The sequence below is a fragment of the Salarias fasciatus genome, chromosome 20 (genome assembly GCF_902148845.1).
Source record: "Salarias fasciatus chromosome 20, fSalaFa1.1, whole genome shotgun sequence".
Classification (NCBI taxonomy): domain Eukaryota; kingdom Metazoa; phylum Chordata; class Actinopteri; order Blenniiformes; family Blenniidae; genus Salarias; species Salarias fasciatus.
Window position 1 is genome coordinate 598,112 of NC_043764.1, and position 20,583 is coordinate 618,694.

General features: G+C 56.6%; 3 protein-coding genes across 5 annotated transcripts in view; 2 read left to right on the forward strand and 1 right to left on the reverse strand.

Annotated features, from left to right (window-relative positions):
- The window catches only part of LOC115408444 (natural resistance-associated macrophage protein 2-like), a 918,259-nt gene that overhangs the window by 72,570 nt on the left and 825,106 nt on the right, over positions 1 to 20,583 (reverse strand). The gene's annotated exons all lie outside the window — the stretch shown is intronic.
- The window catches only part of LOC115408438 (arf-GAP with GTPase, ANK repeat and PH domain-containing protein 1-like), a 59,446-nt gene continuing 48,371 nt past the window's right edge, over positions 9,509 to 20,583 (forward strand). For both annotated transcript variants that reach the window (XM_030119204.1, XM_030119205.1), the window contains exons 1-5: positions 9,509 to 9,842; positions 16,569 to 16,627; positions 18,452 to 18,539; positions 18,647 to 18,732; positions 18,811 to 18,946. In XM_030119204.1, coding sequence (XP_029975064.1) covers positions 9,680 to 9,842; positions 16,569 to 16,627; positions 18,452 to 18,539; positions 18,647 to 18,732; positions 18,811 to 18,946 — 532 coding nt within the window. In that variant the 5' untranslated portion in view covers positions 9,509 to 9,679. The remainder of the gene's footprint in view (positions 9,843 to 16,568; positions 16,628 to 18,451; positions 18,540 to 18,646; positions 18,733 to 18,810; positions 18,947 to 20,583) is intronic.
- Positions 10,726 to 12,562, forward strand: LOC115408470 (translation initiation factor IF-2-like). Its single transcript, XM_030119258.1, has one exon. It carries the CDS (start codon positions 11,809 to 11,811, stop codon positions 12,427 to 12,429), a length of 621 nt encoding a protein of 206 aa, XP_029975118.1. The 5' UTR covers positions 10,726 to 11,808; the 3' UTR covers positions 12,430 to 12,562.

Genomic DNA, 20,583 nt, shown 5'->3' on the forward strand with positions numbered 1-20,583 from the left:
ATTTTGAGTGAAACCGATACTATCTAATACTGCAATAAACGCATTACTCAAACTATCACCAGAATCATCCACATGGATGTTAAAGTCACCTATTATAAGGATCTTGTTATGAGTCAATACTATATTGCTTAAAAACTCTGAGAACTCAGTTAAAAAGTCAGAGTAAGGACCAGGAGGTCGATACACAATAATTAATAGCACAGCTTTTTGATTCTTCCAATTTGGACAAGTAAGCGTTCGTATTAAGCTTTCAAAAGAGTTGAATTTAACATTAGTTTTGGGTTTAAGAAGAAGACTGGAGTGGGAAATCACTGCCACACCTCCACCTCCACCTGTTGATCTAGCTGTTTGGAAATTAACATAGGTTGGAGGGGTACATTCATTGAGCCTCACATAGTCATCTTGCTGGAGCCAAGTTTCTGTTAGAGCAAGGAGATCAATGTTATTGTCACCGATAAGGTCATTAACTAACAGAGATTTAGTGGAGATTGCTCTAATGTTTAGTAGACCACATTTTATGTATTTCCTACTGGAGAAGTTATTCTGTCTTGTACAGATGTTAAGCTTTTTACCCATTGACTTTTTTTTAATGCTTTGAGCACTTTGGACAGACTCAGTCTCTGTTAGCCTAGGTAAACCTCCATGCTTGACTTGTAAAAATCCGGGAGCAGGATTAGTGACGAGATCAACAAGATCAACAGAGGAGTGTTCTACACGACTGCTCTGCGCCCGGGGCTCACAGCTGGATTGTCAATTTAGAGTACGAAGCCGATCAGCCATATTGTGAGCTAAAAGGGCTGCACCATCCAAAGTTGGGTGGATGCCGTCCCTGCGGATGAGCCCAGGCTTTCCCCAGAAGGTGCACCAGTTGTTTAGAAAAATAACTCCGTTTTCCTCACTCCATCTAGACAACCAGCGATTGAATGATGAAAGTCGGCTATACATTTCATCATTGACCAAATTGGGCAGGGGACCAGAGAATATTACGGCATCAGACATCGACTTAGCCAATTCACACACCGAGGCTACTTGTAATTTGAGCACCTCTGATTGTCTCCGCCGGGCATCATTACCGCCTGCGTGAATCACGACTCAACGGAATCTCCTACCTTCCTGTTTTAAAAGCCTAAGGTTCCCCTCGATGTCCCCCACTCTGGCCCCCGGGTAACACCTAACCTTCACTGCTGGCAGCTTCACGTCTCTAACTATAGAGCTGCCAATCACCAGTGTGTCCAGTTCAGCCGGCGTGTCGTCGCTGAGGGGAGAGAACCTATTGCAGACGTGAAGCGGTTCTTGGAGTGCTACGTGGCGGTGCTTAGCACTAGCCTCCGGACTGTCACAAACCGGTCCTGGTCTTGTCCCATCCACTAACATGTAGCTGTTAGCATCTGTCATCCACTAACATGTAGCTGCTAGCATATTTCATCCACTAACATGGAGTTGTTAGCATCTCCCATCAACCAACATGTAGCTGTTAGCATCTGTCATCCACTAACATGGAGTTGTTAGCATGTCCCATCCACTAACATGGAGTTGTTAGCATCTGTCATCCACTAACATGTAGCTGCTACCATATCTCATCCACTAACATGGACTTGTTAGCATCTCCCATCAACCAACATGTAGCTGTTAGCATCTGTCATCCACTAACATGGAGTTGTTAGCATGCCCCATCCACTAACATGTAGCTGTTAGCATCTGTCATCCACTAACATGGAGTTGTTAGCATGTCCCATCCACGAACATGGAAATGTTAGCTTCTCCCATCCACTAACATGGAGTTGTTAGAATATCCCATCCACTAACATGTAGCTGTTAGCATCTGTCATCCACTAACATGTAGCTGCTACCATATCTCATCCACTAACATGGACTTGTTAGCATCTCCCATCAACCAACATGTAGCTGTTAGCATCTGTCATCCACTAACATGGAGTTGTTAGCATGCCCCATCCACTAACATGTAGCTGTTAGCATCTGTCATCCACTAACATGGAGTTGTTAGCATGTCCCATCCACAAACATGGAAATGTTAGCTTCTCCCATCCATTAACATGGAGGTGTTAGCATCTCTCATCCACTAACATGGAGTTGTTAGCTTCTCCCATCCACCAACATGGAGCTGGTAGCATGTCCCATCCACTAACATGGAGTTGTTAGCATGTCCCATCCACTAACATGGAGTTGCTAGCATGTCCCATCCACTAACATGTAGCTGTTAGCATCTCCCATCCACTAACATAGAGTTGTTAGCATGTCCCATCCACTAACATGTAGCTGTTAGCATCTGTCATCCACTAACATGGAGTTGTTAGCTTCTCCCATCCACTAAAATGGAGCTGGTAGCATCAGTCAACCACTAACATGGAGTTGTTAGCATCTCTCATCCACTAACATGGAGCTGTTAGCATGTCCCATCCACTAACATGTAGCTGTTAGCATGTCCCATCCACTAACATGTAGCTGGTAGCATCAGTCAACCACTAACATGTAGCTGTTAGCTTCTCCCATCTGCTTTTGACAGTCACTGAATGAAGGCACTGAGTGTCAGAGTTTGATTGACAGCTGCTGTCAGCTGTGTAACTGCACTGTATGCCCATATATGGTCATTTCAGTTAGAGTGGAGAGAGGAGAAAATAAAAGCTTCTGTTTGGGAAACAACTGCTCCTTGTTCCTTTGCTGTTTGGCAAAACTGAACAAAAAATATCACGTTTGATAGGAAAATTAGTTGTCTTTCAGTTGGTGAGGCTTTCAGAGAAGTCAGACTTTTAGTTTGGACCGCAGAGGCCTCACCTTGTGAGAAGCGCGAGATTTTTCCCCATCCGGCTCCATTATAATTGAGAGCAAAAAAAATGCAGAGCGCACACCTTTTCTTACCTGTGTAAACGTACATATATCATCATATTTTCCCCACTTATGTTACATCATCATTTCAACTTTATTCTCGACATTTCGACTTTTTTCTTGAAATTCGTAATGACATTTTTTTTTTCCCCTTGTAAAAAGATTTTTCTCACGAGTGGCCCTGGTGCTCCTCCGTACAGATCAGTGTTTCCTGCAGGATAGAAGTTTGGCCGGGGGGGGGGGGGCGAACAGTGCGCTGCTCACACGGAGTCCAAGCAGCCGCCGCTGCTGCTCCGCGGTGCGCAACTGCTAATTAGCCGCAAACGGGGCGCTATTTTTAATTTTTTTTCCTGTCTGTTGTCCGGGCGCTGCAGAATGTAGCGTGGGCGGGGCGCCCGGACTGAAGAGGTCTGGCAGAAACCCTGCAAATGTACCAGAACATCTTTCCCAAGCTTTCCCACGCGACAGATTTGCAGGAGACTGGCGGGTCTTCCAGCTCCACACGCTGCATCTCTCATTCCGCTTGTACTTTCTTCTTCGTTTGTTCATGTTTGGATCTGTTTGTTCTTCTTCTTCTGTGGTAATGGTGGTCGCTGGCAGCTTTTAGGCTCATTACCGCCACCTAAGGTTGTAATCAGGACTCGCTTTTTTTTTTAACTGACTCGTGTATTTGTCATGTGATTGTGTGTACCGACCCCTGACCCACAAATACAAATACCGTTACACTCCTAATATATGTATGTACGTATATATATTGCTTCTGGTTGTGTCAGTTTCTGTTGGTTGTCGGCTCTGTTTCGGTGTTGTCTAGACTGGGGTTTGGGATTGTTCTTGGTTGTGTGTGGTGCATCGACAACACTTTTGTCTTGTGAATTTTCCGTTCCTCCTCTCTTTATCTCTCTCTCTTTCTGTCTCTCGCTCTCCGAGCGTCTCCGTCCCGGTCCTGTCCTCAGCCATGCCGGATGCCAGCTTTAAATAAAGGCAGCAGCAGGAGGAGACTCAAGGCCTCAGTATACTCCCCCGTCGCCGCCACGGCGTTCCTACGCCGACAACCCTACGCCGCTACTGAACATATCTTGCTCCTGCGTCAAGGGAACGCCCTCCTCTGCCAAGCCGCGAGCAGTCACAACAACAATGCGGCTTCCGTAGCTCCGGCTTTACCTAGACATAGATCTATAGACATAGATTTCTAGACGTACATATCTAGACACGCGTGCATTTACCGAACATATATCTGCATATATGACATATCTGGCGACACCGGGCTGTGGTGGAGGAGAGGCTGAGCGGACCGTGATGAAATATTGGTGAAACTAATGAGCTTTTGGACGATTAAAGCCGTTTTCGGAGCGGCTATACACATAGCACCGTCTGCTAACAGTGCTAACACTGCTAACAGTATAGGGATGTGCGCCACTCAATTTTGGATCCCAATTTCTCCCGAAGCACTGTTCGGATCAGAAAAGTTTTCCGGGTGAGTTCTACTTTATTCTATAAACAACGCGAAAGCGGACCAATCACAGCCCTCGACGTTCACGTCACCACGCGTCGAAACGACGCGAAGTCACAATTTTCGGGAGGCGCACGTCAAGCCCCGACGTAGCCCGACGTAGGGCTACGACGTCTACGTCGTAGGAACGACGTAGCGGCGACGGGGAAGTATACTGAGGCCTTCAGTCTCGTCCTGCTGCTGACATTAAAATCTGTTTGGACAGTAAAAGGCTACAGTCAGACCGTATTTCACGCCCCAGCTGCCGAACAGGAAAAGGGAAGAAAAAAAAAATGAAATAAGCCACTTTCAGAAACTCTTTGATTTCTCATTTGAAGAACAGAAGGACTTCCAGGACCCGGAGCGCTCCGGGCTCCATCAGGCACCACGGCACTGCTGGAGAACCCGGCTGGGGCCCAGCCGAGGGTTCTGGGAGTCGGAGTGTGAGGGAATGCGGTGGTTCTGGTTTCAATTGTTCTTCTGTTTAGTTTAGTGGAAAGAGGCGTCTCCTGGTACTGACTGGTGAGAGACTGCAGGCTGACCTCCTGGCAAAACCTTCATTTCACCCAGGGCCGGCGATTACGCTGGGCATCCGGGGCACTTGCCCAGGGCGCCGAGCCATAGGGGGGCGCTTGATGAGGCCGTGAGGCGCACTGCCCAGGGTGCGCCTCTGTGACGGCCGCTTGAGCAGCGCACTGCTTGGTTTGCGGTTTGCTCGCTCGCGCCCCTCGACAACTATTGCCGACGCGCACCCCCCCCCCGACAACTTTTGGTGACAGCCAGCGGCCTCTTACTACCCCCCCCCCCCCCCCCCCCCCCCCCCCCCCCCGCTCAACAACTCTCGCGGTGCGACTCTCCACGACACTACCACGGGGCGTTCGTGTCGGGATTGCCCAGGGTGCCTGAGAAGCCCGCGCCGGCCCTGATTTCACCACAAGAACAAAGTCATTAAATCTATCAGATGTTGTTTTACCCTGTCATGTCCAGCAGGGGGCAGCAGAACGGAGGTTCTGGCTGCTGGAAGCTTCCAGGCTGATTCCAAGAGGAGTTTAGGTATAAAGCTCCTCCTGAGAATGCGTTCTTTTTTTTTACACCTTATTTCATTGATTTTGAATCCTGATGCTTGACGTTACCGGAGCTGACGGAAAGACGGAAGAGAGACAGCGAGAGAAGGAAACAAACGAGTGAACAAGCAAGGAGAACAGAGTGGAGAGGAGGGCAGTTTGGCAGAAGCCTGATGAAAGGAAAAGGTGTCGACATTTAATAAAATGACTGAAGCAGAAACGGCCTTCATCCAGGAGACTGAGAGCGGGCGGAGGAGCTGCTCGTCTCTTCATCACTGTCAGGAGACCGTCTGGGGTCAGAGCAGGGGTCAGAGCAGGGGTCGCTGCCGTCCAGCAGGGGTCGCTGCCCGACGCACAAACAGTCTGGACCGCCGGCCGCTTGGTGTTTGGTCTGGAGTTCGTTTGACGGAAATAAAGGGACATCTCTCTAATCAGCAAGCGCTGCCTCAGGACCATCAGTCAGGCGGGACAGGGTGTCGGCCTGTCAGCCCAGACCCAGGGAGAAGCCGCTCAGCCTCAACAACCAAGTCAGAACTGCTTCCCTCCACCGAGGCCTCCACAGACACCACAGCAGACCAGGTCCGGACTCCGTCTGTCTGCAGGAAAGCCTGAGAAAACACCCAGTCTGTTCGGAACCTGGAGCTCCCAGAAGTGTCACGGTGCGAGGTGGAGGGACCCACGAGCAGGCGGCCAGGCGGAGTTCAGACAGTTCTTTACTGAGGGTAACAGGAACAGGAACGCAGGGATACAGGAACGCAGGGATACAGGAACGCAGGATTCAGGAGGGCAGGATTCAGGAGGGCTGGATTCAGGAGGGCTGGATTCAGGAGGGCTGGATTGAGGAGGGCTGGATTCAGGAGGGCTGGATTCAGGAGGGCAGGATTCAGGAGGGCTGGATTCAGGAGGGCAGAATTCAGGAGGGCAGGATTCAGGAGGGCTGGATTGAGGAGGGCTGGATTCAGGAGGGCAGGATTCAGGAGGGCTGGATTCAGGAGGGCTGGATTCAGGAGGGCTGGATTGAGGAGGGCTGGATTGAGGAGGGCTGGATTCAGGAGGGCAGGATTCAGGAGGGCAGGATTCAGGAGGGCAGGATTCAGGAGGGCTGGATTCAGGAGGGCAGGATTCAGGAGGGCTGGATTCAGGAGGGCTGGATTCAGGAGGGCTGGATTGAGGAGGGCTGGATTCAGGAGGGCTGGATTGAGGAGGGCTGGATTCAGGAGGGCTGGATTGAGGAGGGCTGGATTGAGGAGGGCTGGATTGAGGAGGGCTGGATTGAGGAGGGCTGGATTCAGGAGGGCAGGATTCAGGAGGGCTGGATTCAGGAGGGCAGGATTCAGGAGGGCTGGATTCAGGAGGGCTGGATTCAGGAGGGCTGGATTCAGGAGGGCTGGATTCAGGAGGGCAGGATTCAGGAGGGCTGGATTCAGGAGGGCTGAGCTGAGCAGACGGGCAGGGAAGCACACAGACAGACCCACAAGGAGCCGACCCGACACACCAGCAGAGCCAGACGTAAACGGGGGAGGGCATAACGAGGCAGGAGAACATGAGGGCAGACCAACACCAAACAGGGCCTGAGCGCCCCCGTGTGGCCGCAGGGGCACAGGGCCTGACAATAAGAACAGATTTCTGCAAATTTGTCAGTGAACAAATGACATTATTCAACGAAATAAATTCTGCTTCCCTACGGAGGACTGAAAGGGCCAAAATTAAATACATAAATACAACATTAAATAATGATTTCAATATATCATTAATTATTTAAATATGTCATCAAATGTATTGTTAATTAATTAAAATTGCAATTTATTTCAGGTAAAAAAACACAATATCATTTCACTATTTCATTCATTCATTCATTCATGTCTACGTGTTTCAGCGGATCAGGAATTTATTTGATCTGCCAACCTCAAAGTCGCTGGGCGGGTTCTAACACCTGATTGGTTCCCCTGCCAGCAAGTCCCCGGGGCCCTGGGGCTCCAGCACAGCAGGTACCTGCTGCTCCATCATGGAACCTCACACCTGTCCCAGGTAAGCTAACCCGTTCCGGGTTGAACACAAACAAATAATAAACCAATATTATTTGCAAAATAAAAGAAATGAGGTTATTTAATGCAAGGAGGAGGATTTATGGGCAAATATTATGAGTTCTTAAAGTACTGTTCTTAAAGAAAACATGCAGCATTGTGTAAACTTCTCCACTCAGGAGTTGTGTGTGTCGTTTGGTTCCTGGGTCTTGCTGGTTCCTGGGTCATGCTGGTTCCTGGGTCTTGCTGGTTCCTGGGTCATGCTGGTTCCTGGGTCTTGCTGGTTCCTGGGTCACGCTGGTTCCTGGGTCACGCTGGTTCCTGGGTCTTGCTGGTTCCTGGGTCATGCTGGTTCCTGGGTCTTGCTGGTTCCTGGGTCACGCTGGTTCCTGGGTCATGCTGGTTAATGGGTCTTGCTGGTTCCTGGGTGTTGCTGGTTCCTGGGTGTTGCTGGTTCCTGGGTCTTGCTGGTTCCTGGGTCACGCTGGTTCCTGGGTGTTGCTGGTTCCTGGGTCTTGCTGGTTCCTGGGTCACGCTGGTTCCTGGGTCATGCTGGTTCCTGGGTAATGCTGGTTCCTGGGTCTTGCTGGTTCCTGGGTCTTGCTGGTTCCTGGGTGTTGCTGGTTCCTGGGTGTTGCTGGTTCCTGGGTCACGCTGGTTCCTGGGTGTTGCTGGTTCCTGGGTGTTGCTGGTTCCTGGGTCTTGCTGGTTCCTGGGTGTTGCTGGTTCCTGGGTGTTGCTGGTTCCTGGGTCACGCTGGTTCCTGGGTGTTGCTGGTTCCTGGGTGTTGCTGGTTCCTGGGTCTTGCTGGTTCCTGGGTCACGCTGGTTCCTGGGTCATGCTGGTTCCTGGGTCATGCTGGTTCCTGGGTGTTGCTGGTTCCTGGGTGTTGCTGGTTCCTGGGTGTTGCTGGTTCCTGGGTCTTGCTGGTTCCTGGGTCACGCTGGTTCCTGGGTCACGCTGGTTCCTGGGTCATGCTGGTTCCTGGGTCATGCTGGTTCCTGGGTCTTGCTGGTTCCTGGGTCTTGCTGGTTCCTGGGTCACGCTGGTTCATGCTGGTTCCTGGGTCTTGCTGGTTCCTGGGTCATGCTGGTTCCTGGGTCTTGCTGGTTCCTGGGTGTTGCTGGTTCCTGGGTCTTGCTGGTTCCTGGGTGTTGCTGGTTCCTGGTTCTTGCTGGTTTCTGGTTCTTGCTGGTTCCTGGGTCTTGCTGGTTCCTGGGTCTTGCTGGTTCCTGGGTCATGCTGGTTCCTGGGTCATGCTGGTTCCTGGGTCTTGCTGGTTCCTGGGTCACTCTGGTTCCTGGGTCATGCTGGTTCCTGGGTCTTGCTGGTTCCTGGGTCTTGCTGGTTCCTGGGTCATGCTGGTTCAGCGTATTGCGGCTCCGCTCCAGTCGGCCATGACAGTATTCACATGGCCACTAGGGGGCGCTTCATTTTAAAACATGGAGCACTGTGGTGGTCTTCTGGGGGAGGACAGTCTCAGAGGTACAGCTCCATCCAGGCCCGCACCTCCAGATTCACCAAGGCCTTCTACCCCAGTGTAATCAGAGTACTGAGCACAGTACTCTGATTACACTGTCCACTTGTAAACGCTTCCCGTTCTGTTCTGTTCTGTTCTGTGGTCCAGGCTGTGGACCCGGTCCTGGACCAGGCTGTGGACCCGGTTCTGTACCCGGTTGTGGACCAGGCTGTGGACCCGGTTCTGTACCAGGCTGTGGACCCGGTTCTGGACCAGGCTGTGGACCCGGTTCTGTACCCGGTTGTGGACCAGGCTGTGGACCCGGTTCTGTACCCGGTTGTGGACCAGGCTGTGGACCCAGTTCTGTACCCGGTTCTGGACCAGGCTGTGGACCCGGTTCTGTACCCGGTTGTGGACCAGGCTGTGGACCCGGTTCTGGACCAGGCTGTGGACTTGGGTCTGTTGAAGCGTCTCCTCAGCCTGCCGAGGCCGCTGGGATCAAAGCTCTGATTCATTTCCTGTCAGAGGAGGAAGTGAAGCGCAGCGACGCCGAGTCGCGGGAGGCTGGGCTCGGCGCCGACGCTGCCGCCGAAACCAGGAAGTGAGTTCAGTTCGCTTTCACCCTGCAGAGGAAGCAAGATGCGACTTCTGTGGTCTGGAGAGCAAGCGAGCGAGCGAGAGAGCGAGTTAGGAGAGACGCCCTGAGGTCCCTCCACGCCGGTCTCAGGTCCAGTCCAGCACGCCGGTCTCGGTTCTAGTCCAGCACTCCGGTCTCGGGTCCAGTCCAGCACGCCGCAGGATGAGCAGCCACAGCAAGGCGGTCCAGGCGGCTGCAGTGAAGGCGGAGGTCCGGAGGCACGAGTCGCTCCACGGCGCCATCCAGAGGCTGAGCAGGCAGCTGGACCGGGTTCCAGACCAGCAGCTGCGGTCCGGCCTGAAGGTTTACCTGCACAGCATTCAAGGTAGGTCCCCCCCCCCCCCCCCCCCCCCCCCCCCCCGCCGCACCGGTTTGTAACGGACTCAGGGACAGCAGGACTCGTCCGTCCTCGGCAGCACGGGGACGGGACAGGTGCTTCCTGCTCGAACGTCTGCCGCCGCTGCAGAGCGCTGCATTTTCAGCAGCCTCTGCCTCAGGGCATCATGGGACGGCTCCTGCACGCCACGCCGGCACCCCGGGGCCCGCTGGAGGAACCTGCCGGGCGGCCGACATCCTGCCTGCCAACCTGCTGGAACCACCCTCAAAGCCACTTCCTGTCAGACAAACAGCAGCTCTCTGCTGACGCCACTTCCTGTTTCTGAACTTCCCACCGTGCGTCTCGACGGCACGAAACCTGCCGAGGGACCCGCTGGGGTAGAGGAACCGCCAAAACCAGGACTGAGGAAGTCCCCATCAAGTCCCCTGTTCTCCTGAGTCCAGGACTCCCCGTCCAGCATCACCACGACACCATGGAGCGTCTTCCTCCTCAACACCATGGAGCGTCTTCCTCCTCAACACCATGGAGCGTCTTCCTCCTCAACACCATGGAGCGTCTTCCTCCTCAACACCATGGAGCGTCTTCCTCCTCAACACCATGGAGCGTCTTCCTCCTCAACACCATGGAGCGTCTTCCTCCTCAACACCATGGAGCGTCTTCCTCCTCAACACCATGGAGCGTCTTCCTCCTCAACACCATGGAGCGTCTTCCTCCTCAACACCATGGAGCATCTTCCTCCTCAACACCATGGAGCGTCTTCCTCCTCAACACCATGGAGCGTCTTCCTCCTCAGAGGGAGGACGGGGGGGGGGGGGGGGGGGGCATTGTTCCTTCGCAGACAAGAAGATTGTAACACCTCCACCTCAAAAGATAGAAAGATGGAGGGAGCTGACTGGATGAGCAATAAAAATCTGGGACTCTGCCCAGAGAGAGAGAGAGAGAGAGAGAGATACAGAGAGAGAGACAGAGAGAAAGAGAGACACAGACAGAGAGAGACAGAGAGAGAGAGAGAGAGAGAGAGAGAGGATAAAGGAGGGGCAGCGGAGGAGGAGAAGCCTCGCTCGCTCTCGTATGGATTGCCGGTGGAGGAGGGAGGGGCGAGCAGGAGGAGGGAGGCTGAACGCCACAGTGTGAGGCGGCCGAGTGTGTGTGAGGGTGTGTGAGTGCCTGCCTGCCTGCCTGCCTGCCTGCTGCATGTGCGTGCGTGTGTGTGTGTGTGTGTGTGTGAGTGTGTGTGAGATGTGCTGCGGACCGGTGGAAGCTGTGTGATGGCGTCTGGCTCCGTCCTCGCCGTCGCGCTCGACGCCTGATGCTGCCGGAGCTGCCGATGGCGGCCGGACGCGCCCTCTCTCCAGCCGGGCTCCTGCTGGCGTCTCCTCCTGGTCCTCTGCCCGTCCTTCCAGCGTCCCCCTGTCCTCTCTGAATGGACGCTGCTGTCAACACGTGAGGCTGGTAGACCGAGTCCCTGATCTGGACCTGATCTGGACCTGACCTGGACCTGATCTGACCGTGTCTCAGCTGACACTAATGAATTTTTGAAGGCTTCACCTCTTCACGCCGGAGCTGCTGTCCACGCCGTCCCGGTGCCGTGCCAATCTGGATCTGAAGGCGGCGGACGAGTCCTGCATCTGAGACAAGCAGCGAAGCCTCACACACACTCCTGGACACGTCCTCGCGCCGGCAGCTGCACACACACATGCAGCAGACAGATCTTAATTGGGTGTTTTCTCAGAACAAAAGAGCAGCTTGACTGAAGTGACGGCGGAGAGGAAGACCGGGTTCTGGACCCGTCGGCCCAGGAAGGCCCGGCTGGAGCGAAGGCGGGGGTTTGGGGTGATGGATGAACCCGGCGGCTCCTTGGAATCGTCCTGCCGTCAGACTGTTTTGCCGGCAAACCGTCGGCCGTCGGTGTTTCTGATTCCGTTCTTCTCCCGGGTTTCCGGAGCCTGAGCTGATGAGTGGCGGCGGCGGCGGCGGCGCCGTGCAGCCGCGCACCACCTACCTCATCTCCCTCACCCTGGTCAAGGTGGAGGCTGTGGAGGATGGAGGTCCGGCCCCGAGCGGACGGGCGGAGGCGTCGGGACCGCCGCGCACAGCCGCCGCGGTCCCGACGGCCGACGGCGCCACTGTTGGGACCCCGGGTGGAGAAGATCCGGCGTGCCGCCTCCCGACCCCGCCGGTTCAGAGGACCCGGGCCGAGCCTTTTCCGTCTCCGCCCGCAGTCACCGCGCCGCCGGCGGAGGTGACGGAGTCCGCCCGCACCCCGACCGCGCCCGGTCCGCCGGCCCGGCCCGCCGGGCAGCGCCCCGCCAGCCTGCTGAAGTGTCACGGTGGCGCGGCCACCAGGGGGCGCGATTCCCGCGAGGGCCGAGAGCGCAGCCCGGCGTCGGCCCAGAGCCTCGACCGCAAGGACTGCCGCGCGGCGCCGCGCTCGCCGGGGCCCTGCAGGGCCTCCTGGGCCGAGGCCGGCGGGCCCCAGGGGTGGAGGGACCCGCGGGACGAGGCCGGAACTCCGCCCGAGCTCGGAGGCGCCGCGGCCGCCGCCGTGAGGGACGTCCCAGGAAGGACCGGCTGAAGTCGGGCTCCGCCTCGCTGCCCGGGCCGCCGCCGCACGGCGCCAAGCCGGCTCGCAAAGGCAAGAGCCGCACGCTGGACAACAGCGACCTCAACAGCCTGTCCGAGGACCTGGGGCTGGCCAGAGACCAGCAGGGCCAGCAGGGCCAGCAGGGCCAGCAGGGCCAGCAGGGCCAGCAGGGCCAGCAGTTCCAGCGCGGAACCGCCAAGGACCGCAAGATGCTCAAGTTCATCAGCGGCATCTTCACCAAGAGCAGCTCGGCCACAGGTCCTCCGGTCTACATCCAGAGAGACTCCAGCGAGGAGGAGGGTAGGGGGGCTCTCTCTCTCTCTCTCTCTCACCACACACACACACACACACACACACACACACACACACTCACACACACACACACACACTCACACACACACACACACACACTCACACACACACACACTCCACTCAGCAGCATCATGGGTTTAAATGTCATCATGAAGCCAGAGAGGAGTCCAACGCTGCTGCTGTCTGTCCAGCTGAGCTCCGACGGGACGGACGGGGAGACGGATGGGTCCAGGGTACGGGGGACACTGGGGGGGACGGGGAGACGGGGGAGACAGGGAGACATGGACACGTGGAGACAGTGAGATGGGGAGACGGTGAGACGGTGAGACATGGAGACGGTGAGACAGGGAGACAGGGAAACATGGAGACATGGAGACGGGGAGACGGGGAGACATGGAGACAGGGAGACAGGGAGACATGGAGACATGGAGACGGGGAGACAGGGAGACATGGAGACGGGGAGACGGGGAGACGGGGGACATGATGTTTATTCTGAAATGAAGCGGTGAGGATCCACAGCCAATCAGCATCCTTCCTGTTCCGCCCACTGCTGCTCTTCCTCCTCACCTCTTTGTCCTCAGCAGTTTCACTATTATTTCACACCAAACGAGACAAACGAGACAAACGTGACAGTCCTCTTCCTCCTCCTCCTCCTCCTCCTCCTCCTCCTCCTCCTCCTCCTCCTCCTCCTCCTCCTCCGCCGCCGCCGCCGCCGCCGCCGCCGCCGCCGCGAGCAGCGGCGAACAGCGGCGTCTGTTTCTAAAGCAGCTGAAAGACGCAGCGAGCCGCTCGCCGGGATTCACACACTCATTGTGTATTCACACTGTTACACACTGCATCCAGTCATGTCGGGAGACACACACACACACACACACACAGTGAGGCAGGAGGAAGTGTTGCTATGGCAACCGGCAGGACTGCTGTTCCAGAGGCAGAGCTTGATTAAACGGAAGGGTGTGTGTGTGTGTGTGTGTGTGTGTGTGTGTGTGTGTGTGTGTGTGTGTGTGTGTGTGTTCTTGTACACACCCAAAAGTAAGGACCAAAATTAGTTTTTCACCAACAGAGTGAGGACATTTTTGCCGCTCCTCACTTTTCAAAAGGTCTTTTTTGACCTTTCTGAGGTTCAGGTCTGGTTCAGGGTTACAGTCGGGTTCAGGTCTGGTTCAGGGTTACAGTCGGGTTCAGTCTGGTTCAGGGTTACAGTCGGGTTCAGGTCTGGTACAGGGTTACAGTCGGGTTCAGGTCTGGTTCAGGGTTACAGTCGGGTTCAGGTCTGGTTCAGGGTTACAGTCGGGTTCAGGTCTGGTTCAGGGTTACAGTCGGGTTCAGGTCTGGTTCAGGGTTACAGTCGGGTTCAGGTCTGGTTCAGGGCACAGGTCAGGGTCAGGCTTTTGTTTTTGATGGTCAGGGTGAGGGGCTTTATGTAAATGAGTGTCCTCACAATGATATAAGTACAAACGTGTGTGTGTGTGTGTGTGTGTGTGTGTGTGTGTACATCGGTCATCCATAAAATTATGACTACCTGCTTACAGTCCTCCTTCTGCATCTGGAGCATCCCTGAACCCTGATCCCTGAACCCTGAATCCTGATCCCTGAACCCTGATCCCTGAACCCTGATCCCTGAACCCTGAACCCTGAACCCTGAACCCTGATCCCTGAACCCTGATCCCTGAACCCTGATCCCTGAATCCTGATCCCTGAACCCTGATCCCTGAACCCTGAATCCTGATCCCTGAACCCTGATCCCTGAACCCTGATCCCTGAACCCTGAACCCTGAATCCTGATCCCTGAACCCTGATCCCTGAACCCTGATCCCTGAACCCTGAACCCTGATCCCTGAACCCTGATCCCTGAACCCTGAACCCTGATCCCTGAATCCTGATCCCTGAACCCTGAATCCTGATCCCTGAACCCTGATCCCTGAATCCTGATCCCTGAACCCTGATCCCTGAACCCTGAACCCTGATCCCTGAATCCTGATCCCTGAACCCTGATCCCTGAATCCTGATCCCTGAACCCTGATCCCTGAACCCTGAGCCCTGATCCCTGAATCCTGATCCCTGAACCCTGATCCCTGAACCCTGAACCCTGATCCCTGAATCCTGATCCCTGAACCCTGATCCCTGATTCCTGAACCCTGATCCCTGAACCCTGAACCCTGATCCCTGAACCCTGAATCCTGATCCCTGAACCCTGATCCCTGAATCCTGATCCCTGAACCCTGATCCCTGAACCCTGAACCCTGATCCCTGAATCCTGATCCCTGAACCCTGATCCCTGAATCCTGATCCCTGAACCCTGATCCCTGAACCCTGAGCCCTGATCCCTGAATCCTGATCCCTGAACCCTGATCCCTGAACCCTGAACCCTGATCCCTGAATCCTGATCCCTGAACCCTGATCCCTGATTCCTGAACCCTGATCCCTGAACCCTGAACCCTGATCCCTGAACCCTGGAGGTGGAGACTCCACCCGTCCCTCCAGGCTCCACCATGAGCAGCAGGTCTGTCAGGCCTGGACGTCCTGTGCTGTGGTCCTGTATGTCTCGGTCCTGGTCCCTGTGGGTCCCAGGAGGACCAGGGCCCCGGAGGACCAGGGTGAAGGAGCCCCGCTGGCTCACATTCACTGCTCCAATAATTGAGACCTTCGGGATTCAGAAGTCAAGTCAACACCCAGATTATTGTCCTGATTGGTCCTTGATCAAGGTCTGGCTCAGTCCAGGACCTGAACCAAGGTCTGGCTCCGTCAGATGCGATACGCCCAGGTTGTGAAACCTTCCGGACAGCAGGAAGACTGCTTCCGTCAAACATCCTGCTGCCACGAGTGGAACAAGCAGGCCCCGGAAGACCGGATCCATGGGACCAGAACAGCGGATCCATGGAACTAGAACAGCGGACCACCCTGTCCACCGGGGGGCCAGCAGGCGGTCTGACTCGCTGGTCTGAGCAGACCTCCTGTTCATTGTCGTCCTGCTTTTGTTGTCTCTGATCATGATGGAGCGTTGACCATAAAACCACTAAAGGGGGACCGGACCCCGCCGAGCCCACCGGCCGGGTCCCGTATCGCAGCCAGCTTGAAGGGTCCAGGGTGCAGAAGCAGATCCCAGTGGTCTGGACCCGGGAAGCGTCTGGCGGGGAGAGTTTGGTGAAAATAGCCGCGGTTTGATGCTTCCTGATCTCTGAGGAAGTGTGCTGTCAGTTCTGGACCGTGAGGCTCTGCTGGGACAGAAACGCCGTCAGATCCAGGACCTTCAGCAGCTCTGGTCTGGTGTGTCAGAGGGACGGGAAAGGACGTCCAGCCGGGTTGAAGTGCCGTCTGGCCGCAGACCGGCCGTACAAATCCCTCCAGTGAACATCCATGCTGTAGAAAGCGCCTGGGCAGCAGTGCAGATGAGCAAGGCACAGCGTGTGATCAGAAGGGGAGCATGAGGGGAGGCGTTTGTTCCGGACATGAGAACCGTCGCCTGGAAAACCTGCTTCTGCAACACGTGCTAGCAAACGTACTGAGGAACCCAGGAAGAGCGGCTGGCTTCGCCGTTAATACACCGTTAATACACACGACACACACTTCTGGTCCCCACGCCGTGAGAATGTCTTCTCGTCCTCACTGCCACGGGAGCAGTTCCCACAATGCCATTGCCCTGTCCTTCCTGCTTCTTCCAGGTCTGTTCTGCCGGTCCCGTCCCGGTTCCAGTCCACATGAGTTCCTGTTAGTCTGTTACTGCAGAGCGGTGGCGGCGGCGGCGGCGGCGGCGGCTGACAGAGATACGAAGCGGCGGTCCTCCACCCGGCTGACTGTCTGTCTCCTTCTCTCTGCAGTAAATATCGCCAACAGCCAGGAGTGGAGTCTGAGCAGAGCCGTCCCCGAGCTCCGACTGGTGAGGAAACACACCCGCGGCGGCCACAGGGGGGCGCAGCGAGCGGCCGGACGTTAGCGCTTCACTTCTGGTAGCAGCGTCTGTACTGTTATCTCTGCAGTGGCAACAGCCGCGTTTCCAGTGCGGTCAGAGGTTTTGTTACTGCCGGAGCAGCGCTGCAGCGATGTGGTGCTGAGGAAGGAGCTGAGCTGAAAGGCGAAGCTCTGGATTTACTGGTCAGTCCTCAGCCCCTCCCTCACCTCTGGTCCTCAGCTCTGGGTCAGGACCCAAAGGACAAGATCCCGGATACTAGCGACTGAAATGATCTTCCTCTGTGGGGGCTGGACGCTGCCTTAGAGACAGGGGGAGGAGCTACATCAGCAGGGAGGAGCTGGTACCAGAGCCGCTACTCCTCCACATTGAGAGGAGCAGCTGAGGACGCCTCCTGGACGCCTCCCTGGGGAGGAGTTTGGGACATGTCCCACCAGGAGGAGGACCCAGGGAAGACCCAGGACACACTGTAGAGACTATGGCCCAATCCCATTTCTCTTTGTAGCCCTCCCCCTTGCCCCTCCCCCTTTGAAACGGAGTGCTAAGTGGTAGGGCTGAAAGTAAACCCCTCTAAATTGGAACACCCCTTCGACAATCACGTACGTCATCAGTAGTCGCCGCTGTCGATGACGGAGGCAGATGCCACAATTGTTTGCCGAAGAAGAATGTTTTTCTTACATTTTAAAACTTTACTCATTGAGAAAATACTTACATTTATGAACTTCTTTCGTTGCGGACGCCGCCATCTTGCTGATCTTGCAAGGCTTTCTGGGAAATCTGTCATACCCAGTGGCGGCCAGTGGCAAGGAGCGGCGGCAGGAGCGCTTGTTTTGTCCGCCTACACCGCGAGTGGCGGGCGGCGTTAGTTCACTTCCGTATTGTCAGGAGCGCTCGTTTCCACACCCACGCATTCCAGGCGCATTCCAAACACAACAGATAGATGATTATTTTCAATAAACTGGTTTCTTCAACACCGCCCGCCTGGAGCGCTCCCGCCAATGCGGAAGTGAACTAACGCCGCTCGCCACTCGCGGTGTAGGCGGACAAAACAAGCTCTCCCGCCGCCGCCCCTCGCCACCGGCAGCCACTGCATCATATCCCTCCCTTTGGAGTGTGCCTTGTGAGAATCTCCGTTTGGAGGGTGAATAGCCCTCCCCCTTCCCCCTCCCCCTCCGAATTACTGACAATCAGGACACCCTACCCGTCCACGAGAACGCCAAAACGGAGGGGTAAGGCCAAGGGGGAGGGCTGAGGGGCGAAATGGGATTCAGCGTTAAACTGCTGCCCCTGTGACCCCGTCCTGGATAAGTGGTTGAAGATGTATGGATGCACTCTGGTAGCTCGCGGCTAAGCTAACAGCTCACTGACAGTAAGCCATGTCGCTCTGGTAGCTCGCGGCTAAGCTAACAGCTCACTGACAGTAAGCCATGTCGCTCTGGTAGCTCGCGGCTAAGCTAACAGCTCACTGACAGTAAGCCATGTCGCTCTGGTAGCTCGCGGCTGAGCTAACAGCTCACTGACAGTAAGCCATGTCGCTCTGGTAGCTCGCGGCTAAGCTAACAGCTCACTGACAGTAAGCCATGTCGCTCTGGTAGCTCGCGGCTAAGCTGTTTACGGCCCCACAGGTTATGTTGCTGCTGGTAAAGGCAAACACAGGGACTGAGTGGTGAAACTAATATGCTGCAATGGAGTGACGTGACTGTAAATATGCGATTAAGTAAAATTGCTCGTCGTCAACACAACATTTACTGTACTGTTATACCGAACCGCTCGCTGTTCTGTTTCCTGTCTCAGGGCATTCTGGGAAGTCTGAAGAGCGGCAAGTCGGCGCTGGTCAACAAATACATCACCGGGAGCTACGTGGCTCTGGAGAAGTCGGAGGGTGAGCAGCACTCCGCCGCTGGGCTGGGATCCGGGTGGATCCGGGTGGATCCGGGTGATCCGGGTGATCCGGGTGGAGGTGTGTGACGCTGCTGTCTCTCCCGCCAGGCGGCCGCTACAAGAAGGAGGTGCTGGTGGACGGCCAGAGCCACCTGCTGCTGATCCGGGAGGAGGCCGGCGCGCCCGACGCTCAGGTGTGCTTCTGCGTGACTCGGCCTCCCGGGTGCTGTCCTCACGGTGCCGACCCGTCTCTGATCCGTCTCCCGCTCCAGTTCTGCAGCTGGGTGGACGCCGTCATCCTGGTCTTCAGCCTGGAGAACGAGGCCAGTTTCCAGGAGCTGTACCAGCTCTACAGCCAGCTCGGCACGCAGCGCTCCGACGTCCCCGTCATCGTGGTGGGCACCCAAGGTCAGGCCAAGGTCACACTCAGCACAACGCAACCTGCAGAGTCCTGAAAGGCGAGCGCAGCGCCCCCGAGACGAGCAGAGCTAGCTCCACAGCGGCGGTCTGCCGGTCACGCCTGCTCTACATGACGAGTGTTTCTCAGGGTTGAAAACAGCGTAATAAACACAGTCCTGTACGGACGGCACACCAGGCTCTCCAGGGCCACTCCTGCTTCACCGGGGTGGGGGCCTGGGTGGAGCCCTGGGTGGAGCCCTGGGTGGAGCCCTGGGTGGAGCCCTGGGTGGAGCCATGGGTGGGGCCTGGGTGGGGGCCTAGGTGGAGCAATGGGTGGAGCCCTGGGTGGAGCCATGGGTGGGGGCCTGGGTGGGGGCCTGGGTGGAGCCCTGGGTGGAGCCCTGGGTGGAGCCCTGGGTGGAGCCCTGGGTGGGGGCCTGGGTGGGGGCCGAGGTGGAGCCCTGCCCTGGGTGGGGGCCTGGGTGGGGGCCTGGGTGGAGCCCTGGGTGGAGCCCTGGGTGGAGCCCTGGGTGGAGCCCTGGGTTGGGGGGCTGGGTGGAGCCCTGGGTGGGGGCCTGGGTGGAGCCCTGGGTGGAGCCCTGGGTGGGGGCCTGGGTGGGGGCCTGGGTGGGGGCCTGGGTGGAGCCCTGGGTGGAGCCCTGGGTGGTGGCCTGGGTGGAGCCCTGGGTGGAGCCCTGGGTGGAGCCCTGGGTGGGGGCCTGGGTGGAGCCCTGGGTGGAGCCCTGGGTGGTGGCCTGGGTGGAGCCCTGGTGGAGCCCTGGGTGGAGCCCTGGGTGGGGGCCTGGGTGGAGCCCTGGGTGGAGCCCTGGGTGGTGGCCTGGGTGGAGCCCTGGGTGGAGCCCTGGGTGGGGGCCTGGGTGGAGCCCTGGGTGGGGGCCTGGGTGGAGCCCTGGGTGGGGGCCTGGGTGGGGGCCGAGGTGGAGCCCTGCCCTGGGTGGGGGCCTGGGTGGGGGCCTGGGTGGGGGCCTGGGTGGAGCCCTGGGTGGAGCCCTGGGTTGGGGACCTGGGTGGAGCCCTGGGTGGGGGCCTGGGTGGAGCCCTGGGTGGCGGCCTGGGTGGGGGCCTGGGTGAAGCCCTGGGTGGGGGCCTGGGTGGAGCCCTGGGTGGGGGCCTGGGTGGAGCCCTGGGTGGAGCCCTGGGTGGGGGCCTGGGTGGGGGCCTGGGTGGGGGCCTGGGTGAAGCCAACTATCTGGCATCCTCCCAAATGGACGCCATATCTGAGAGCAGCTCCGAGGGTGTCAGGGATGTTCCGGTTCAGGTTGGACCTGACCCCGGCCGGAGTCGTCCCGGTGTTGAGCACCGGGGCTCCGCTCCGCCTGCCGGTGTTTCAGATTAACTGGTGTCCGTGTTAACTTGAGACCAACAGATGCTGGAAACCCGACTGAAACTTGTCGTGGTTCCAGAGAACGTGTGTTTCTACAGTTACGGTTGCATCAGCTGTTTGCTGCATGTGTTTACAGAAATCCGTCTCTTGTTGCCATGGGAACCAGTTAATCCGTCACACCGGGCGCGGTCCGCTGGTAGTCTACCCCCACGCTCTTTCAACAACTGGCTCCATCTCTCCTCTGCAGTGTTTCTTCTCTCAGGGTTTTTTTATTTGATTAAAAAATGTTTCTCAGCCACCG

Coding starts and splice junctions, on each gene's coding strand:
- LOC115408470 (XM_030119258.1), top strand. CDS start 11,809: ATGAGTGGCGGCGGCGGCGGCGGCGCCGTGCAGCCGCGCACCACCTAC.